The sequence below is a fragment of the Fukomys damarensis genome, unplaced genomic scaffold (assembly GCF_012274545.1).
Source record: "Fukomys damarensis isolate Sample0158 unplaced genomic scaffold, DMR_v1.0_HiC HiC_scaffold_14, whole genome shotgun sequence".
NCBI lineage: Eukaryota > Metazoa > Chordata > Mammalia > Rodentia > Bathyergidae > Fukomys > Fukomys damarensis.
This window is the reverse complement of record NW_022900926.1, coordinates 72,769,488-72,786,982: the sequence shown is the minus strand read 5'-3', so window position 1 is coordinate 72,786,982 and position 17,495 is coordinate 72,769,488. Positions and strand designations below refer to the sequence as shown.

Below are 17,495 nucleotides of genomic sequence, written 5' to 3'. Positions count from 1 at the left end.
AGTTGGCATTGTACAGAAATGAACAGCCATATTGGTCTAGAAATGTTAATTTATTTTTATTTTTTGTTTTTTTCCATGGGTACAGGGGTGACACACTGTATTGAATATGTGAGGTCATATCTACGTGGGTTTGATTACAGAAACTAATAAAGTATTCTCTAAATAATGAAAAAAAGAATAAGATAAGACTACAAGAGCAAGAACCAATTTAAATATGTTTGGGGACCATTTTCATCCCCAGAATTAAGGATTATTTTAATGTTACATCATTGCCTTTATTCTTTTACTTTCCTTTTTAGTTTTATTTTGGGATTTCCTATTTTTAATGTTAATACAGAGATTTCTTTAACTGAAATACCAAATAGTTTCTTCGGTGTGAAAAACTATAATAGTACACAGGATCCTAATGAGATAATTAATAATGTGAAGTAGGAAGTAAAGGGCTAAAGGTGTAGGGAAAGTGGGAAGGATGGGGGAAAGGTAATAAGGGAGAGGAAAAAATATGAGAAACTGAAAAAATGGAAATAAAGTTTGTAAATGGGGAAGGGAGGAGGGGGGGTGAAGGGAGGGCAGGGACAAGGGGAAAAAATGAGAATCAAGACCTATTATGTAAAGGTACAGAATCCCAATGATGAATGTAACTGTATTGTATACCTAGACTGTACCAATAAACTAAATTAAAAAAAAAAAGATGTGAATTTTTTTATACAATGGAGTACTACTCTGACATAAAGGGTGAGCTTAGACATTTATAGCTAAATGGATGGACCTTGAGGCCATACTCTCAAATGAAATAAATCAGACACACATATTGAAGTACCACATTGTTTCTCTGGTATGAGAAACCAAAAATGGAAATAAGGACTGGAATGAATAATAGATGTAGGGAAATGGGGAAATAAAAGTGTTTAAATGGGAAGGGGAATGAGGGAGGAGGGAGGGAGAAAAGAAGGAAGGAATAAAAAAATGAAAATAGAAAAAAATAAAAACAAAGCTTTTGTATATAAGAAGGGGAGGGGGCTTGAATGGAAATGGGATATAATAGGATAAATTTTATCTTAAAAATTTAAAAGCACAAGGCCCAGGGTTTTAGCTAAGTGATTCCACCACCTGCCTCGCAAGCACAAGGTCCCAAGTTTATTCCCCAGTACCAAAAAAGAATTTTTTTAAGCACAAAAAAGGAAGAGTATATCCTTGTTTTTAAGCAGCAATAATTCCCATTCATCCCTTTAGTAAAATAAATATATTAATTAACATCAACTAAAGGCCAATAATAATTAGCTAACAATCAAGACTACTAATATGATCCAACTTGAAAAGTGAAGTGGTGATTGTAGGCATACTGTCACTAAGACTAAAGCACCTAAAAATTCTTTCCTAATAAATCAGCAAGTATTATACTAGACTTAATAGGCTTAAGAATAATTTGTAGGTTTTATTATTAAAACATCTACCAAAACTCTACCCAGCTCTAGACCTATGTATTTAAAACACATAATACAAGACTATACCAAGGGAAACATATAAGTGTTACAAGAGTACTGACATTGCATTTAAACTGTTAGTTACCAGCTCTGTGATCTTGGTCAAGTTACTTAACCCCTATGACTCTCAATTTCCTCATCAATATAATGAAAGCAGTAATAAAACCGACCTTGCAAAATTGTAATCAGATATATATTAAATTATCAAGAAATGTTAACTATGGCTATTACCTATATATAGTATATGTTTGTATAATACCATATAATTAATGTATGGTTTATAGAATTTTAGCTATAAATGGAAAAATATATGTGTGTGTGTGTATACACACACACACACACACACACACACAGCAGTTAATAACATAGGCACATAGAAAGCACTCAGTATACAGTAGCTAATATTATAGAATACACCTAGTAGTGGCCGGGAACGTAGCTGAGTGGTAGAGTGCTTGTCTAGCAGCTGTGAAGCCCTGGGTTCAATCCCCAGCACCACAAAAAAAAAAAGAGATACAAAAAATATACAAAACTGGGCATGGTAGCACACACCGGCCACTCCAGAACTCTGAGAAGCTGAGGCAGGAGGACATTCTCAGGCACTGTTGTAGATACTTGTGATACATCAGTTAATGAAATAAAGATTCATGGCTTCAAGCTCACATTCTATGGTAGAATATACAGTAGATCACAAATAGTAAACATAAAAAATAAGTATGTGTTTGAAGGTAATATATATGATGGGAAAAAAGGAGGGTATGAGACATCAGAAGTGCAGAGATCAAGGAAAAATTGCTTTTTTAAATAAGGTGTTAGGATTGGTCTTCTAAGAAGGAGATAGTTATCTCCTTAGCAAAGGTCTAAAGAAGATCTTAAGGATATATGGGGGTGTAACAGAAAGATGCAGTAAAAGCTGTTACTCGGGAATCAGAATAGTACACATAAACAACGCAAGCCTGTGGCCAGAGATAAAAAATTAGAGGCATCACTCCAGCCTAGAAGACTGGGCTAATCTGGGTGTGATGGTGCGTAGTCCCAGTGACAGCACATGGATGCAGGAGGATGGCTTGAGTCAAGGAGTTCAAATCAGCCTGGGGAACACAGGGAGACCTTGGTTCATGAATGGATGAATGAATGAATGAATGAATGAATGAATGAAGGCTTCCCACCTTCCTTCCCCACAGCTTTAAAAACGTCATTCAGCCATTTGCTCACCAATTTAAAATGATCCACACCATAAAAATATAAATTATGTGTGCTTCATCATGTGCCCTCTTCCTTGCTACCTGGCTCTTTGTGGCATTCTCCCGGCCCAAGACATGTAAGTAATAAATCTTTGAACCCATTTTCCTTTGTGGTAGTGTACTGAATTTGCACCTTCTACCTGAAAAACAGGAGGCTAGCCCAAGCTGGGTTTTCCCCAGCACCAGAGCTAGGGTCAGTCAGGCAGCATAAAATGGAACAGGGTAGATGAGAACCACAAAGGTGTCTGCTAGTTTTCCTGAGTGAGGGATTCCCTGATGATGGGTCAGAGAGCTGTATCCTTCAGATGTAGGAAGAACCTGGTAGGAACTCTGCAGACACCTCCTTCCTGATCCCCTGAGTTTTCCTTGGTACAGGGCAGCTGGTTACAGCGGTCCAGCACTGCTGACTTAGGGAGGGGCTGCCATAGTGAGGAAGACTGCTCTACGTGGCAGGAATGAAGTGGAAACCATACTTGTTTGCTCTAAACCACTGAGTGTTGGAGGTCAGAATTCTGGTGCAACAACATTTGGGGGCATCCTTTTATTCTAAGGAATTATAGGGAAGGGGAAATTTCAGTAGAGATTTGGACTTGTGCTAACCCAGTGTCAGTGTGCTACAGAAGCTTCTATAAAGCCAGAAGAAGAGAGTCAGGATGTGAATCCCAGCTCTGGCAGAGATCTTCTTTTTCATTGTGGGAAACAACCCTGACCTCACCCGCTTGTTGTCTCTGGTTCTCAATATTAGGTATGCGCATGTATTGGCCTCTTTTGTGTGCACTGACTGGGTAAGCGCTAAGATTCTAGTTGGGAATTGCATATGACATAAAAGGACAAGGCTATTAACATTTTTCATCTCAGGACATTCACGCCAACCTTGTTCAGGGGACGGAGGTTTCCCATGTGTTCAACTTTAACATACAAGTAATTATACTAAACAACGCTACACTATTCTTACCACATTAATAACTGTACCACACTAAAATTTGGGACTAAATAAATGAAACCAATTTGCATTCAGTCTTGTTTTGCCATCTCTGCACATATTTCCTTCAGAGCACTGCTGGAAAGCAGTATTTACACCCAGTTATTAACCATAGCTCCTAATCTATGAAGAAAACAGAATCTGGAACAACAGGGAGCAATGAGCAAGGCTGAACATGTCACAGAGAAGATCAAAGAGGAAGGAGGATTCAAGCAAGAGAAATGACACTGTGCTACTATTCTCAAAATACCCGACACCCAAAGTTAAAGAAGGAAAGGTTTATTTAGCTTAGTTTGTAGAGGTTCCAGTCCATAATCAGCTGGCTCCAAAGCAAGGTGGTTTGGCAGAGGGGCTTTGCAGAGGAGAACAGCTCATGGCAGAAAAACAACAAGGGAACTTAACAGTGTCCTTCTGCCCTTTTTATTCAAACTACTTAGGGAGGGCTGCACTCATGCCCTTAATCCAAGAGATCTTGAGTTTAGCATTGCATCATGAATCAGTTCCAGCTTCACACACTCCAGACCGAGCTACCTCTGCAAAAGGCTATGAGCACATGAGGCTTAGGGGGTATATTAAGATACAAATCATAACAGACACTATCCTATATAACATAGTATTTCTTCCATAGAGGATGGGCCTTTTAAGAAGGTTTTTCTGTTGCCTGCAACCAAAAGCACTGCCAAGAGATATCTCATCTTTGTCTTCCTGGGCTTTATTTCACTAGGTAATTCTCCTTTCACTGGAGATAACTGATTTTTTATTACGGAAGGTGACATTTCCTTATGGGACTTCTTACCAATGTTTGTGCTATCTTTAACAGATTATAGGGAAATCCCTGTGCCATTAACCCAAGGGTAAAATACGAGTTGAAGAGTTCCAATCTCATCAAAACTACTGAAAGAGAGGCACAGAAGATCCATCTAAAGAAGGGAACTTCTTGGGACTAGGGGAACAGCATTGAAGTATCATATGGAAACTGAAACTGGGGAAAGGCCTGGGATTGGAGGAGCTCTGCAGGGAAGAACAGGTGACTGTGGATACCCTAGACCCTTTTTCTTAATGTGATTCATATACTTTCTATGTCTCTTTTCTTTTCTTTGCTCTTCTGTCTCATTACTAAGAAGGAATCTCCTTCTGTTTTAGGTAGTTCAAATTCATGGGAAACAGGATAAGAATACCCTCTTCAGGCCACATCACACAAGCTCAAGGTTTCTGACAATCTTGAGGACAAGCACTCATAGACCAGATGCCCAACAATAGTCTGTTTAACTACAGGACGGATAGAGTCCTGTCCTGTAGAATAAAGCTCTTTACGGCAACTGAAAGAGGAAATGATTAAATAAACATGAAACTAAGTCTGGGTGATCCAGGCAGTGGCAGACATCTTCATCATACCTACCTCTTCTTCTCTGTTAGTAACATTTTATAAGGACCTCTTTCTTCTTGATATCTCTGACACTCAATATGTAAAAGGAAAAGTTATTTTTGCTTCCTGTATTTCTTTTGCAAGACTGGGTTCATCCGGAACTTTAGTACCCTAACAGTTACTTTTGGTTCCTTCTTCCCATCTATATGTATCAGCCTTTTGAAATCTGAACTGAATGGAGAACACCAACAGCAAACACGTTTTTGTTAGGACTTCCCTAATATTATGGCATTATGATTTGGGGGGCTTACAAACTTTTATCTTCACAAGCCCGTTCCTCTATCAAAATTTTTTTAAAATTGTCAGGGATTTAGCTCAGTGGGGTTATACCTGCCTTGCAAGCACAAGGTCCTGAGTTCAATCCCTGGTACCAGAAAATATATATTTTTTAAATTAAGAAGCCAAAATTGTATTGGTATAGAAAGCAAATATAATAGAGATATAGATGCATACAGGCTGGATTTACTACTACTGCATATCCATTCATTCAGATTGTAAAAGAAGTGAAATTAAGACATTTTCATAAAGTGTTTTTGTTTTGTATTTTTGTTTTTTTGAGATAAGAGTCTCACTGTATAGTTCAGGCTTGTCCTGAACTTGCAGTGATCCTCCTGCCTTAGTGTCCCAAATGCTGGGACTACAGGCGTGGGCCACAATGCCCAGCTTTCATAAATTCTTAAGTGTATCAAGGGCCCTGGCTATGGTATTTACTCTGCCTAATGGATAAGTTGGCCCTGCTTGTTTTGCATTTTCCTCTGGCCCATGTGTTTTACAATCCAAAGTTTCAGAGCTCCCTTTCTTAGTTTTGGCTTTGAAAAGGCTCTTGTGCCATAGACATATGACAATCATTTATCTGAATGTTCTGAAATGTAAATTTTTAAAGGTAAAAGTAATGATTTTGTACCTAGGAAATTCTAATGACTTTTAGATACCTCATTTCCATTTAAATGAAATAGGGATGTAAAACACATTTCAAAACATAAATCATTTCGTAAAGTTTGAGGATCAATATATATTTGAGTTGAAAATTGAAATTGAAAATTGAACTGTGCTAATTCAGTTTTGTTTTGTTTCGTTTTGTACCAGGAATCAAACTCGGAGTAATTCAGTTTTATATGGAGGCATTTTGGGCAAAAGGCTAATAACAGAAAACAGCCCTTTTTTTTTTTTTTTTTTAAGTACCAGGGATCGAACTCAGGTCCTTGAGCTTGCAAGACAGGCAGGAGAACCACTGAGCTAAATCCCTGGCCCAGACAGCCTTTTTTTAAAAAGAGGATTGAACTCAAGGTCTCCACACAGAGCTATATCCCTAGTCCTTTTTTAATTTTGTGATAGTCCTGCTAAATTGCCCAGGCTGGTTTTGAATTTCAGATCTTCCTGCCTCAGCCTCCCAGAGTGCTGGGATATAGGCATGCACCACCACACTCAGCTAAATGGTCCTTATTGATACATCACTGGCTTTTGTTCTTAAATGTAACGTATCTGTTAAGTTGGTGCCATTTTCAGGACTAAATGAGGCCCTTCTCTTTGTGCAATTCATATGTGTACTCTGTGTGCCTCTTCAGAGAGGCAGGGAGTGCCTGCACTACAATATAAAGGGTGAACACTAGGCTGTCTTGACAGACTGACAGGAGAAAGAAGCAAAGATCCTTTCTTTCCTCTCTGTCATTAATCTAAACTGATGTTAGCTACACGGATCCAGCTACTGAAGAAGACCTGTCACACAGGACTTGGGAGAAAAGCATACTAGCCACATCATATTTCCCCTTATTAATCTTCCCACTAAAGACAGAAGAACAGGAAATAACTCACTACCAACTTAAATGCATAACGTCAGGAAATCCTAAGACTAGAAGGAACTGAAATGCAATTCTTTCCCTTTATCAGATTATGTAGTTGTGAGACTTAAATGAAATGTATGAACCACTGTTCTTTATAGAACACTTTTAAAAATACTCAAATATCTCTAAAGACATTATTCTGGAAATATATTATCTCTGTGGTATAGGCGAAGGACATGTAGAGCCACTGACCATAATTTAGAAGTGGATAAACTCTTCCTAGAAAAGACTGAATAGTAAAGAAGAGTTTAGGCTTTCCAAGCTTCATAGATTCTCTGATGGATTTTTTTTTTCTTTCAAGTACCTTTAAAAATATAAAATCCATGAGCTGGGATTTAGGTCAGTGGCACTGCGTCTGCCTCTCAAGCCCAAGATCCTGAGTTTGATCCCCAATACTAAAAAAGAAAAAAAAAATAGAAAAACCTTTCTTTTTTGATGGGCCATACAGAAGCAAGGGGGTCAGATATGTGGGTCATGATTTGCTGATCACCAAACAAGACAGTAAAATTGAAGTGGTAAGACAGAATCAATTTATAAATCAATGAGGGGAGAAAAGAGGAGTAAAATTTAAATCTCCACATCTCATTCAATATATCATTCTTTACCTATGGAAAATCTCTACTGTACCTGAAATTCATCAAAACATAAGAGACGTGCTTCTTGGCTGATTTCTTCAGCTATGGGAGCTATTGGGTCATATGATTTGGTCATGAATCCTGGTTTTCTTTTTGGCAAACTCTGCTTAAGGCGATGTATTCCTTAGATGGATGAAATTAAAAACAAGCATTAATGTACATGGTAAACAATTATAGCGTATTTTTAAATCCTTACATGAAACTTTAGTGAATACATAAAAATTAGGTTTAAATGTGATTACAATTAAATTTGATTACTGAAATCAGTTGCATTTTTTTCTATCTTGAAGTAAATTGTTCAACTAGTATAGTTGTAAGGAAACTTCAAGATCATTCCCTTTCACTCTGGAATCACTTCAGAGATGATAAAGTGATTACCAATCAACAGCGTAATCCTAATCCTGATGATTTCAGTGATGCAAAAGGCTGTGGTCCTGCCCAAAAAGTGCGTGTTACATTCAGCATATCTAATTAAATGTCCCCTCTTCTCCAGTCCCATACACCAAAGCCAATCCCATTTCATTCATTTTATGTGCACTAATTGCCGAAATTGCCAGGAGAAAAAAACACAGTGTTTCTGGTCTGGGAGGTGACAGTACAGCTTATAGACAAACCACACAAAAATGAAATAAAATAAGAACACCACACAAAGTAATAAAGTGTATATATATGCAAATATAAACTGAATGCCTACATGCTAAAGTTATGTGGCATAAAGAACCTATCAAGAATAATATCTCAGCCAGGTGTAGTGGTTCATGTCTGTAATCCCAGCACTCAGGAGGCTGAGGCAGGAGGAATGCTGTGAGTCTGAGGCCAGCCTGGACTACATAACAAGATCCTATCTCCATTAAAATAAATAAATAAAAAGAATAACACCTTGAAACAGAGTGTTTTTAAGATTTTTAAAAAATAACCATTAGTAGAAATAATGCCTGATATTCATGTAATAACTTCTGTTTTCTGATTGGGAAATAATGAATTGGCCTTAAGAACCAACTCTGAATGTACCACTGTTTCAAAACAGCACGAAACAAATGAAACCAAACAAAATCTTACTTCAAGCAAAAATCTAATTTTTTTTAGTTTTTCAGTTTTGTTGTTGCCTTTTTTTCTTGTCTTGTTTTGTTTTGTTTTGTTGATTTTTTGAGACAGGGTCTCACTATGTAGTTGAGACTGACCTAGAACTCACTATGTAACAGAGGCTAATCTAGAACTCACAGCGATCCTCCTGCCTCAGCCTCCCAAGTGCTGGGATTACAGACATGTGCCACCACGTCCAGCTTTTGTTTTGTTTTTTGAAGACAGGATTTCACTAGGTAGTTCAGGGTAGCCTTGAACTGATTATATAGTCCAGGCTTGCCTCCAACTCAGTAATCCTCCTGTGTCAGCTTCCCAAGTGCTAAGACTACAGACAGCACCACCACACCTGGCAAAAAATATATTTTTTTTTATTATAAATATCTATAATTTTTAAAAAGAGTATATGTTTATTCACTGCAAAAAACTGTTTTGTACAGTTTACCCATAGAAGAATAACTTCTTTCAGGTCATTTTTAACTTACTTTGGTGCACATCGAGCATGAAACCGTGAAAATGGACCCGTTTTTTCCTCTTCATTTCCACATAAGTATAAAATATGTCCATCACCATTGTTTTCCCTGTACCTTAAAGATAAAAATAAAAAATTAAGAATGCTATTAGATAGTATTTACCGACTACTCTAATGACTGTCATTAGTTTTTAGATAATGAAACACACTTCTACTGGAAAGCTGAAGCCTGGCTTACTTTTAGAAGGGGCTGTTCACTCTGTATATTGTACTGGCTAGCCAGCCACTATTTTGCTAGACCCATAACTCCCATAGCTGAAACCGAAACTACTTCAGAGGCTGAGGCAGGAGGATCACAAGTTCAAGGCTACCCTGGGAAACTGAGTGAGACCCTGTCTCAATAAAATGAATAAATAAAATAAAAAGACTAGGGATGTAGCCCAACATACCCTGGGTTCAATTCCCAGTAATGAAAAAAAACAAAGTAATTTTTTAAAATGTTGATATTACCCTCTATTGTGACAATCCTGTTTTTAGGAAATATGTACATTTAGTTAACATTACAGTAGCTATTTTCCCCAGACATAACATGTACTTCTATGTTTATAAACTGGCAAGATTTAGAGAATATTCTTCAGTCTTCTCTTGTAAAAAAAAAACTAGTATAAATAAAATAATTAATGAATTAGTCAATTAATTATTGGGTCATTCTATGAATAAGGAACTGTTTTAAACACTGTAGAAAAATTCAAAAATGACAAATAAGAAAATTAAGACGAGAAAAATAAAAATTACTATCTAACATAAATATTGAAAATAAATAATAGAGGTAGATGAGAGCTGGAGAATGGTCTATAACACATTTTTTAAAAGATGAGAATATAAGTTTTCAAAATGAGGCCCTCTTAAATTCTGATAGTCAATCTTATAATAAATGATCTAGTTTCCAACACTTTGAAACTTTTAATCACTACAATTACATCAGTAATTGAACACCAACAGCCTGAGCACAGTGCCCACCGGCTCTCACCCGCCCGGCATCCGCAGCAGGCCAGGCCCATCTCCCATCCTGCTCCTTTCTCCACTCTCCCACCCACTGTGCCTCAGCTCTCCTGTCAGGAGCTGCAGTTACTGAGTTTTAAAGATGTGAGTCTCATCCTTTGGGCTTTCCTCTACCCGGAAAGATGACCTGGAGCACCAGCATGTGAGCGCAGAACATTTTCATGGGGCCGAAGCTGTGATGCAGGGTGGGAATTTACCTTGCATGTTCACGGCCAAAATAGAACAGCAAATGGCCAGGGATTTAGCTCAGCGGTTCGGTGGCCTGCCTTGCAAGCGCAAGGACCCAAGTTGAATCCCCGGTACCAAAAAAAAGCAAAAAGGTTTTTCTGTATGTAAGACAAGTCTCCACAAATGTGAAAGGATCTAAACTATACAGAATACATTCACCAGCCATAATAAATTAGGAATCAAAAAGATATCTAAAAAATTACCCCATACTTGGAAATTAAGCAAAATGCATTTAAATAACCCTGGGGCAACTACAAAAATTATTTAAATTTAGAAAATATGCTGGGTATGGTGGCACACGCCTGTAATCCCAGCACTTGGGAGGCTGAGGCAGGAGGACCACTGTTAAGTTTGAGACCAGCCTGGGCTACACAGTGAGTTTCAGGTCAGTTTCAACTACATAGTGAGACCCTGTCTCAAAAAAACCAAAAAACAAAACAAAACAAAAAAAAGCACAGTGAGGACTGTGAGGCAGTGCCATGGGGCAGCGCTTGGTTGCTGACATATGACCCTAGTGGGGCTCTCACCTCAGCTGCGCAAAATAATCCCCCCATAAGCAAACCCCACCATGAGTCCATTGTTGTTCACTTCAGACAGATTTTTAAATCCCTCTTTCTAAAGTGTAAATATCAACTAGTTTCTCTGGTGTGAAAACTAAAAGTGTAAATAATTGTATATTTATAAGTGTAAATACATTGTATAATTAATAATGTGAAATAGGAAGGAAAGGGCTAAAGGAATAGGGGAAGTGGAAAGGGTAAGAGAAAGGAAAGAAGGGAAAAGAAAAAAATGGAAACAAAGTGTTTGTAATTAGGGAAGGGTGGAGGAGGTGAAGAAGGGAAGGGGTAAGGGGAAAAAATAAGATCCAAGATCTGTCATGTAAAGGTACAAGATCCCAATGATGAATGTAACTGTACTGTATATCTAAAATGTGCCAATAAACTTAATGAAAACAATTGCAAAAAAGAGAAAATATGTTAAACTGAATGAAAATGAAAATGCAACATTTCAAATTTTGATTAATGCCACTAAAGCAGCACTTAGACATAAATTTGTACTTTTAAATGCTAATATTAAAAAACAAACTTTTAAATTGCATAAGTTTCTACTTTAATAAGATAGAAAAGGGAGCAAGTAAAACCAAATGTATGAAAAATAAAATAATAAAAAGCAGGAGTAATAGAACAGAAATGAAATAATAGAAAAATTAGTAAAACCAGAAGCTGATTCTTTGGAAAAAAATAACAATTGATTAAAAACTCCAACTGATTTAATTGAGAAAAATGTGATGAAATACAAATTGTCAGCATTAGGTATGAAAGAGAAGTATCACTACAGCTCCCAGGGAGAGTAAAAGGAGAATAACCAAAAAGTAATAAATTATCAACAACTTTCTGTTGATAAATTCCTTGAAAATCATAAATGATCAAAACTAACATAAAAAGAAATAAAGAAATCTAAATAAATATAATAACCTAAAACAAATTTAAATAACTATATTTATTAAAGAAATTAAATTTATGAGTAATGACTTTCCCATTAAAAACATTTCAGGTTCAAATGGCTTCACTACTAAAATCTAATCAAATATATTAGGTCTATACAGTGTTAATCTTATACAAACTCCTGAGCACACAGAGGAAGAAGAAATACTTCCCAATTCATTTCACAAGACCAGCAATAAACAAAAAATAATATATCATTATCAAATGAGAGGTTTATATCAGAAATATAATAATGATCTATTAAAAATCAATAAATGTGGGCAAAGTTTAATCCCTGATACAAAAAAAATACATATACATACATACATATATGTGTGTGTGTGTGTGTGTGTGTGTGTGTATGTGTGTATCAATGTAATTTATCATATTAAGAAAATAAAGAAGCCAAGCATGGTGCCATAGTCCTATAATCCCAGCATTCTGGGAGGCTGAGGCAGGAGGATCACAAGTTTAAACTCAGCCCAGGGGCGGGGGAGGAGATAATAAATAAATAAATAAATAAAAATTTAAAAAAATAAACAGCCCGGGACATTGTTTCACTTAGTGAGATCCTGTCTCAAAATTTAAAAAGAAAAATAATGAAAGGGCTGGGAGGGCTGGGGATTTAGCTCAGTGGTTCCGGCGCCTGCCTGGCAAGCACAAGGGCCCGAGTTCGATCCCCAGTACCAAAAAAAAAAAAAAAAAAAAAAAATTCATAAGGCATGTAAGTGCTGAGATTTAGGGGCTGGGGATTTAGCTCAGCAGTTCTGCTGTCTGCCTTGCAAGCACAAGGACTGGAGTTCGATCTCCAATACCAAAGGGGGCTAAAAAAAAAGAAAGGGCTGGGAATATCACTCAGTGTGAAGCCTCCAGGTTCAACCTCAGATTTGCAAAAGAATAAAAATAAAATAAAGAAGAAACACCCTATTACCATCACAACATTTGAAAAAAACTGACAAACTTTAGCACCCACTCATGATAAAAATTAGGAGTTAACAGAAGACTTTCTCAACCTGATAAAGGATAAATACCAAAAAAGCACTGTATACTGAAAACATTCAACATCAACAATCATTACAGTAAAGTAAATCAAATCTGTAATAAGATACCACTTAACATACATTAGAATGGCTATTAGCAAACAAAAAATAAATGGAAGAATAAACATTAGAAATATGCCTTGCTGATGGGAACAATAGTACTGCTGTATGGAAGTCTTTCAGAAAGTTAAATATAATGTAACTGTTATGGCTTGTGTTTAGATGTCCCCCGAGTGCCTCATCCAGATGAAGTGGAGCTTTCTTTTCCAGAAGTGGCTGAATCTGCAATGTGTGACACTGGGATTAAGGGCCTGTGGTTATTAAACCACTGCACGTGAATGATTGTTTGGCATCGCCCCGATCCTGGTAGTCCAGATGGGATGAAAGGGGCAGAAATACGCTGTTAAGGCTACTTGCTGCTTTTGTTACCATGTGGATGCCATGAACTGTTTCTCCTTGGGAAGGCCCATCTGCTATGCCACCTTTCCTTAAGAGCTATGGACTGAAACCTCTACAAATTGTAAGCTAAATAAACCTTTCCCCCCTCTAACTTTGGGTGTCAAGTATTTTGTCTCAGCAATGAAAGAAAAAGTAACTAATACAGTGATCAAATACTCCAAAAATTCCACTTCTGAAAATACACATAAAATAACTGAAAACGGGAATCCAAACATATTTATATACTAATGTTTGCAGCAGCATTTTTCACAATAGTCAAAAGATAGAACAATCCAAAACAACCATTGATGGGTACATAAAATGTGTTTTATACATAATAAAAGAATATTATTCAGCCTCAAAAAGAAAGAAATTCTGATATATGCTATAATATGGAGATAATTTGCTAATAAAATAAGCCAGACACAAAAGGACACATATCGTATGCATCCACTTACATAAGGTAAGTCAAAGTCAGAGACAGGAACTAGGAGGTGGAGGAAAGGACTAGGAGGTGAAGGAGGGTAAAACTGGGGGCATTGTTTGATGGATATATTAATATTTTCAGTGAAATCTGAACTCTTAAAAGATTCTACCAGTGACAGAGAAAACTGTCAGAGTCTCTTCCTGCCCTTGTGCACAAGACCAGGCAATGTCTACTTGCTGTCCATTGGACTAAGGAGTCCGAATTCCCAGTATCCTATAAAGCTCATTGTCCCTATTAATTAGATAAATTCATAAAAATTCTAATGTAAATGCTCTGGAGAGGTAAACTATTAATTCAATGGTACCCTTCAAATTTGGCAAGATCTTTCTAACAGTTTAGATTCAAGCAGTTCAGAAATATTGTAGTTTAGACATTTAGCTAGGCGGTAGGCTCTGGGATAACTGAGTCTAACCAGCCCTGTTTAGTGAAGGTGAAAGCTTGGACTTATGGAGGGTCCAGCAAGAAAAACCAAGGCCCGTGCCTTCATCAGTAACAAACATCAGCACATCAGCGGTGATGGCTACTAAAGATACTGGACCAGTGCTTTCAAAACCACTACAAACCAGAATCACTCCATCATGACATAGAACTGAACAAAAAAATACCAAAATGAGCTGGGAACACACCTGTAATCCCCACATTCTGGGAGCCTGAGGCAAGGGAATCACAAGTTCAAGCCCAGTCTGGGTAACTTAGTGAGATCCTATCTCAAAATAAAAGAAAATGGCTGAGGATGTAGGTCTATGTGAAGACCAGGCTCAAATCCTCAGTACGAGGAGGAGAAAGAGAAACAGCAGTAGAGGAAAGGAGAGAAGAAAGAAGAAAGGAAGGAAAGGAGGAAAACAGGACAGAAGGAAGGAAAGAAGGAAGGGAGAAAGGAGGGAGGGAAGACAGACGGGAGGAGAAGGAATCAAAAGGAATCATATGTAAGAATGTAAAATTATCTTCAAGTGTATGTGTGTATGTTAGGTTAGGATGTAAAATATACTTCTTACTATGAGTCATGTTGAAAAAGGCCACTGCTCCAGTTTGAAGCTTTGTGTGTTTTATTTAGCAGTACATCTTCAAAGCAACACACTGCCTGATACAAGGCAGATGCTCAATCCATATTTGTTAGGTGCTCAGGAGAAGCAGGTCAAGTGATCCTGAAAAAAGGTAGGGAAGAAACCAACACCAAATTTTACCTATTCACAATTTGCTTTGGTCTCTACATAGTCATGAAGAAAATCTTAGTTTTTTCCTTGAGAAAGGATTCTTACCTTGGGGATTCACACATAAAACCTAAACTTTTTAAGTTCACAAAGAAGACTGAACATGAAAGTGAAGATACAGAAAGCAATCGAAGAGGACATGCGAGAACCCAACCCAGTACAGGCATGAGGAGTGTAGACATCCTCTTCCCTTAGAATGTAGTACATGTTTTCCAAGTCCAAACAAAGGAAATAGTAAAGAATAAGAGTTTGTGATAGAATTCTAAGGCTATTCTCCCAGTTACAGAAACTTTCAAAATGAGAACTTGACCTATATTTTATTACTTATTTTGTAGTAATTCTAAATTGATCATAGCCATCAAAATATTCATTGCACTTCCTGTTTCAGAATTCCTTTCTTTTCCCCAACTATATTATAAAGATGTTTCCATCCAAAGGTTGCCATGTACCCAGCTTATGTGAATACACCACGTTATTGCACCTTTTAAAATTTCTTTTCAAGGAGATAAATTACTTGTTTTGTATCTACCTTCAATTAGTTAGAAAAACGGCTATAATAAGATGCAAAACTTTTCAGGAGTTTTTTTTTTTTTTTTTTTAGTCCTATTGCAGAAGTAGAAGCAGTTGTATTTTACCAACCATCTCCATTTATGGTTAAGGATTACGGTAACAGGAGAAACAAAGATGCTGATTTTCACAATGACTGAACATACAAGTGAAGGTATAAGAAGTAAGAAGTTCTCGGGGCACAAAGAACAAGATCTGACCATAGAATGAGATCCATTAATGGTGCCCAAAATGCAGGCCCATAAAACTGATTTAAGCATCTGCTGTACAAAAGTATACAATGGTTTCAAAAATTCCAATTAATGTTTCTCTACTATGTGGAATCTGAAAAAGATGGCATGAAAGTAGAAGGGAGACTATAATTAGGCACAAGAAAGGGAATAAGGAGGAGGGGGAGATAAGTGTAAGGGTAAGGAGAAGGGTGGGATGACAGAAATATAATACAGGCACACATGAAAACATCACATTAAAGCCCAATATTTTGTAAAATTACTAAACACTAACAAATTTTTTTTTTTTTTTTTTTAGGTACCAGGGACTGAACTTGGGTCCTTATGCTTGCAAGGCAGGCCACCGAACCGCTGAGCTAAATCCCCGGCGCCCAAAAATATTTTTAAAATATAAAAAATATTTCCATTTATCCAGGGAACTAAGAAAAATAGAGCTTGAACAGAATAGAATTTGAGCTTCTTTAATATTTTTTTTAAAGTGTAACTTTTAAGAAGTTGAATTTTATAAATGTCAAACAGGCATTGATAATCAAATCAGAACAAGAGAAAATAGACAAAAAAGGAAAAGTTTCATTTTGGTGGGTCTTTTTGTTTGGTTTGGTTTCGCTTTGGGGGTTGTTTTGAGACAAAGCCTCACTATATATAGTTAAGGCTGGACTTGAACTCATGGCAATGTTCCTGCCTCCATCTCCCAAGTCCTGGGATTATAGGCATGAGCCACCACACTCAGCTAAGAACAGTTTTAATTTTAATTGAGGCATTAGAACTATTTATTAAACTCCTATTTTTTTTCTTGTCTAAAAAATTTTACTGAAAAAATAAACCCTGCCACCATCCCTTCATAACACAAATGTGTTACAGCTCTGGGGAGCCTAGAGTATGTTTATTAATCCAAACATTTCCAAAACATCTCTCCTTACATGTAAGTGTGAGTGTCTAGTGTTCCAGTGAGAGAAATAATTGACAGGAAAGAATTCAAAAGAGCCAAGCAAAGTGGGAGTCACCTTGTAACAACAGTGAAGATGGATAACCAGGGAGAGGTTTAAGGCTAGAAAATATTGTTTGTTTGAAAGAAATGAAAACCAGAAAATAGAGGGTCTGAAGACCACATGGGCAAGATATTAACTGATCAGGAAAATTTAGGAAAGCAAGTGTCTGCTCAGGTTTCCAGCAAAATGAGAGAGTTTGTGTGACCATTTCATAGAACTAGGAAACCAAGGAAATGTTACCACTGATATATTAAAAGTATCTAGTAACTAAGTTAAATATAACTGCCCAGTACAATGGTATGTGCCTGTAAGGCCCCAATGTTTTGGGAGGCTGAAGCAGGAAAATCACCTCAGCCCAGAAGTTCCAAACCAACCTAGGCCCCATATCAAGACCCTGTCTTGAAAATAACACTAATAATAACAACTAAGGGCCTAGATTATGAATAGAAATGTGTGGATATTAAAAGTAAATAAGAAACATTAGCTACAGCAATAAAGCAATAGAAAGAAACAAAAAGGATATGTATAGGAAAGGAAGAATTATCAAATTATCATTATTTGCAGATGATATAATTCTCTACCTACAAGACCCAAA

At 36.9% G+C, this 17,495-nt stretch overlaps 1 protein-coding gene across 6 annotated transcripts in view; it reads right to left on the bottom strand.

The window, feature by feature from the left end:
* The window catches only part of Afg1l (AFG1 like ATPase), a 228,255-nt gene that overhangs the window by 149,625 nt on the left and 61,135 nt on the right, over positions 1–17,495 (bottom strand). For 4 of the 6 annotated variants that reach the window (XR_004517163.1, XM_010635303.3, XM_033763435.1 and 1 more), the window contains 2 exons: positions 9,178–9,279; positions 7,605–7,735 (listed from right to left, as the gene is read on the bottom strand). Coding sequence is in view for 5 of the 6 variants with exons in the window: in XM_010635303.3 (XP_010633605.1) it covers positions 7,605–7,735; positions 9,178–9,279 (233 nt within the window). In the remaining variant the exon portion in view is untranslated. Of the gene's footprint in view, positions 1–7,604; positions 7,736–9,177; positions 9,280–14,898; positions 15,049–17,495 lie in introns of all 6 variants that reach the window. The other 2 variants (XM_033763432.1, XM_033763433.1) reach the window with 1 other exon arrangement.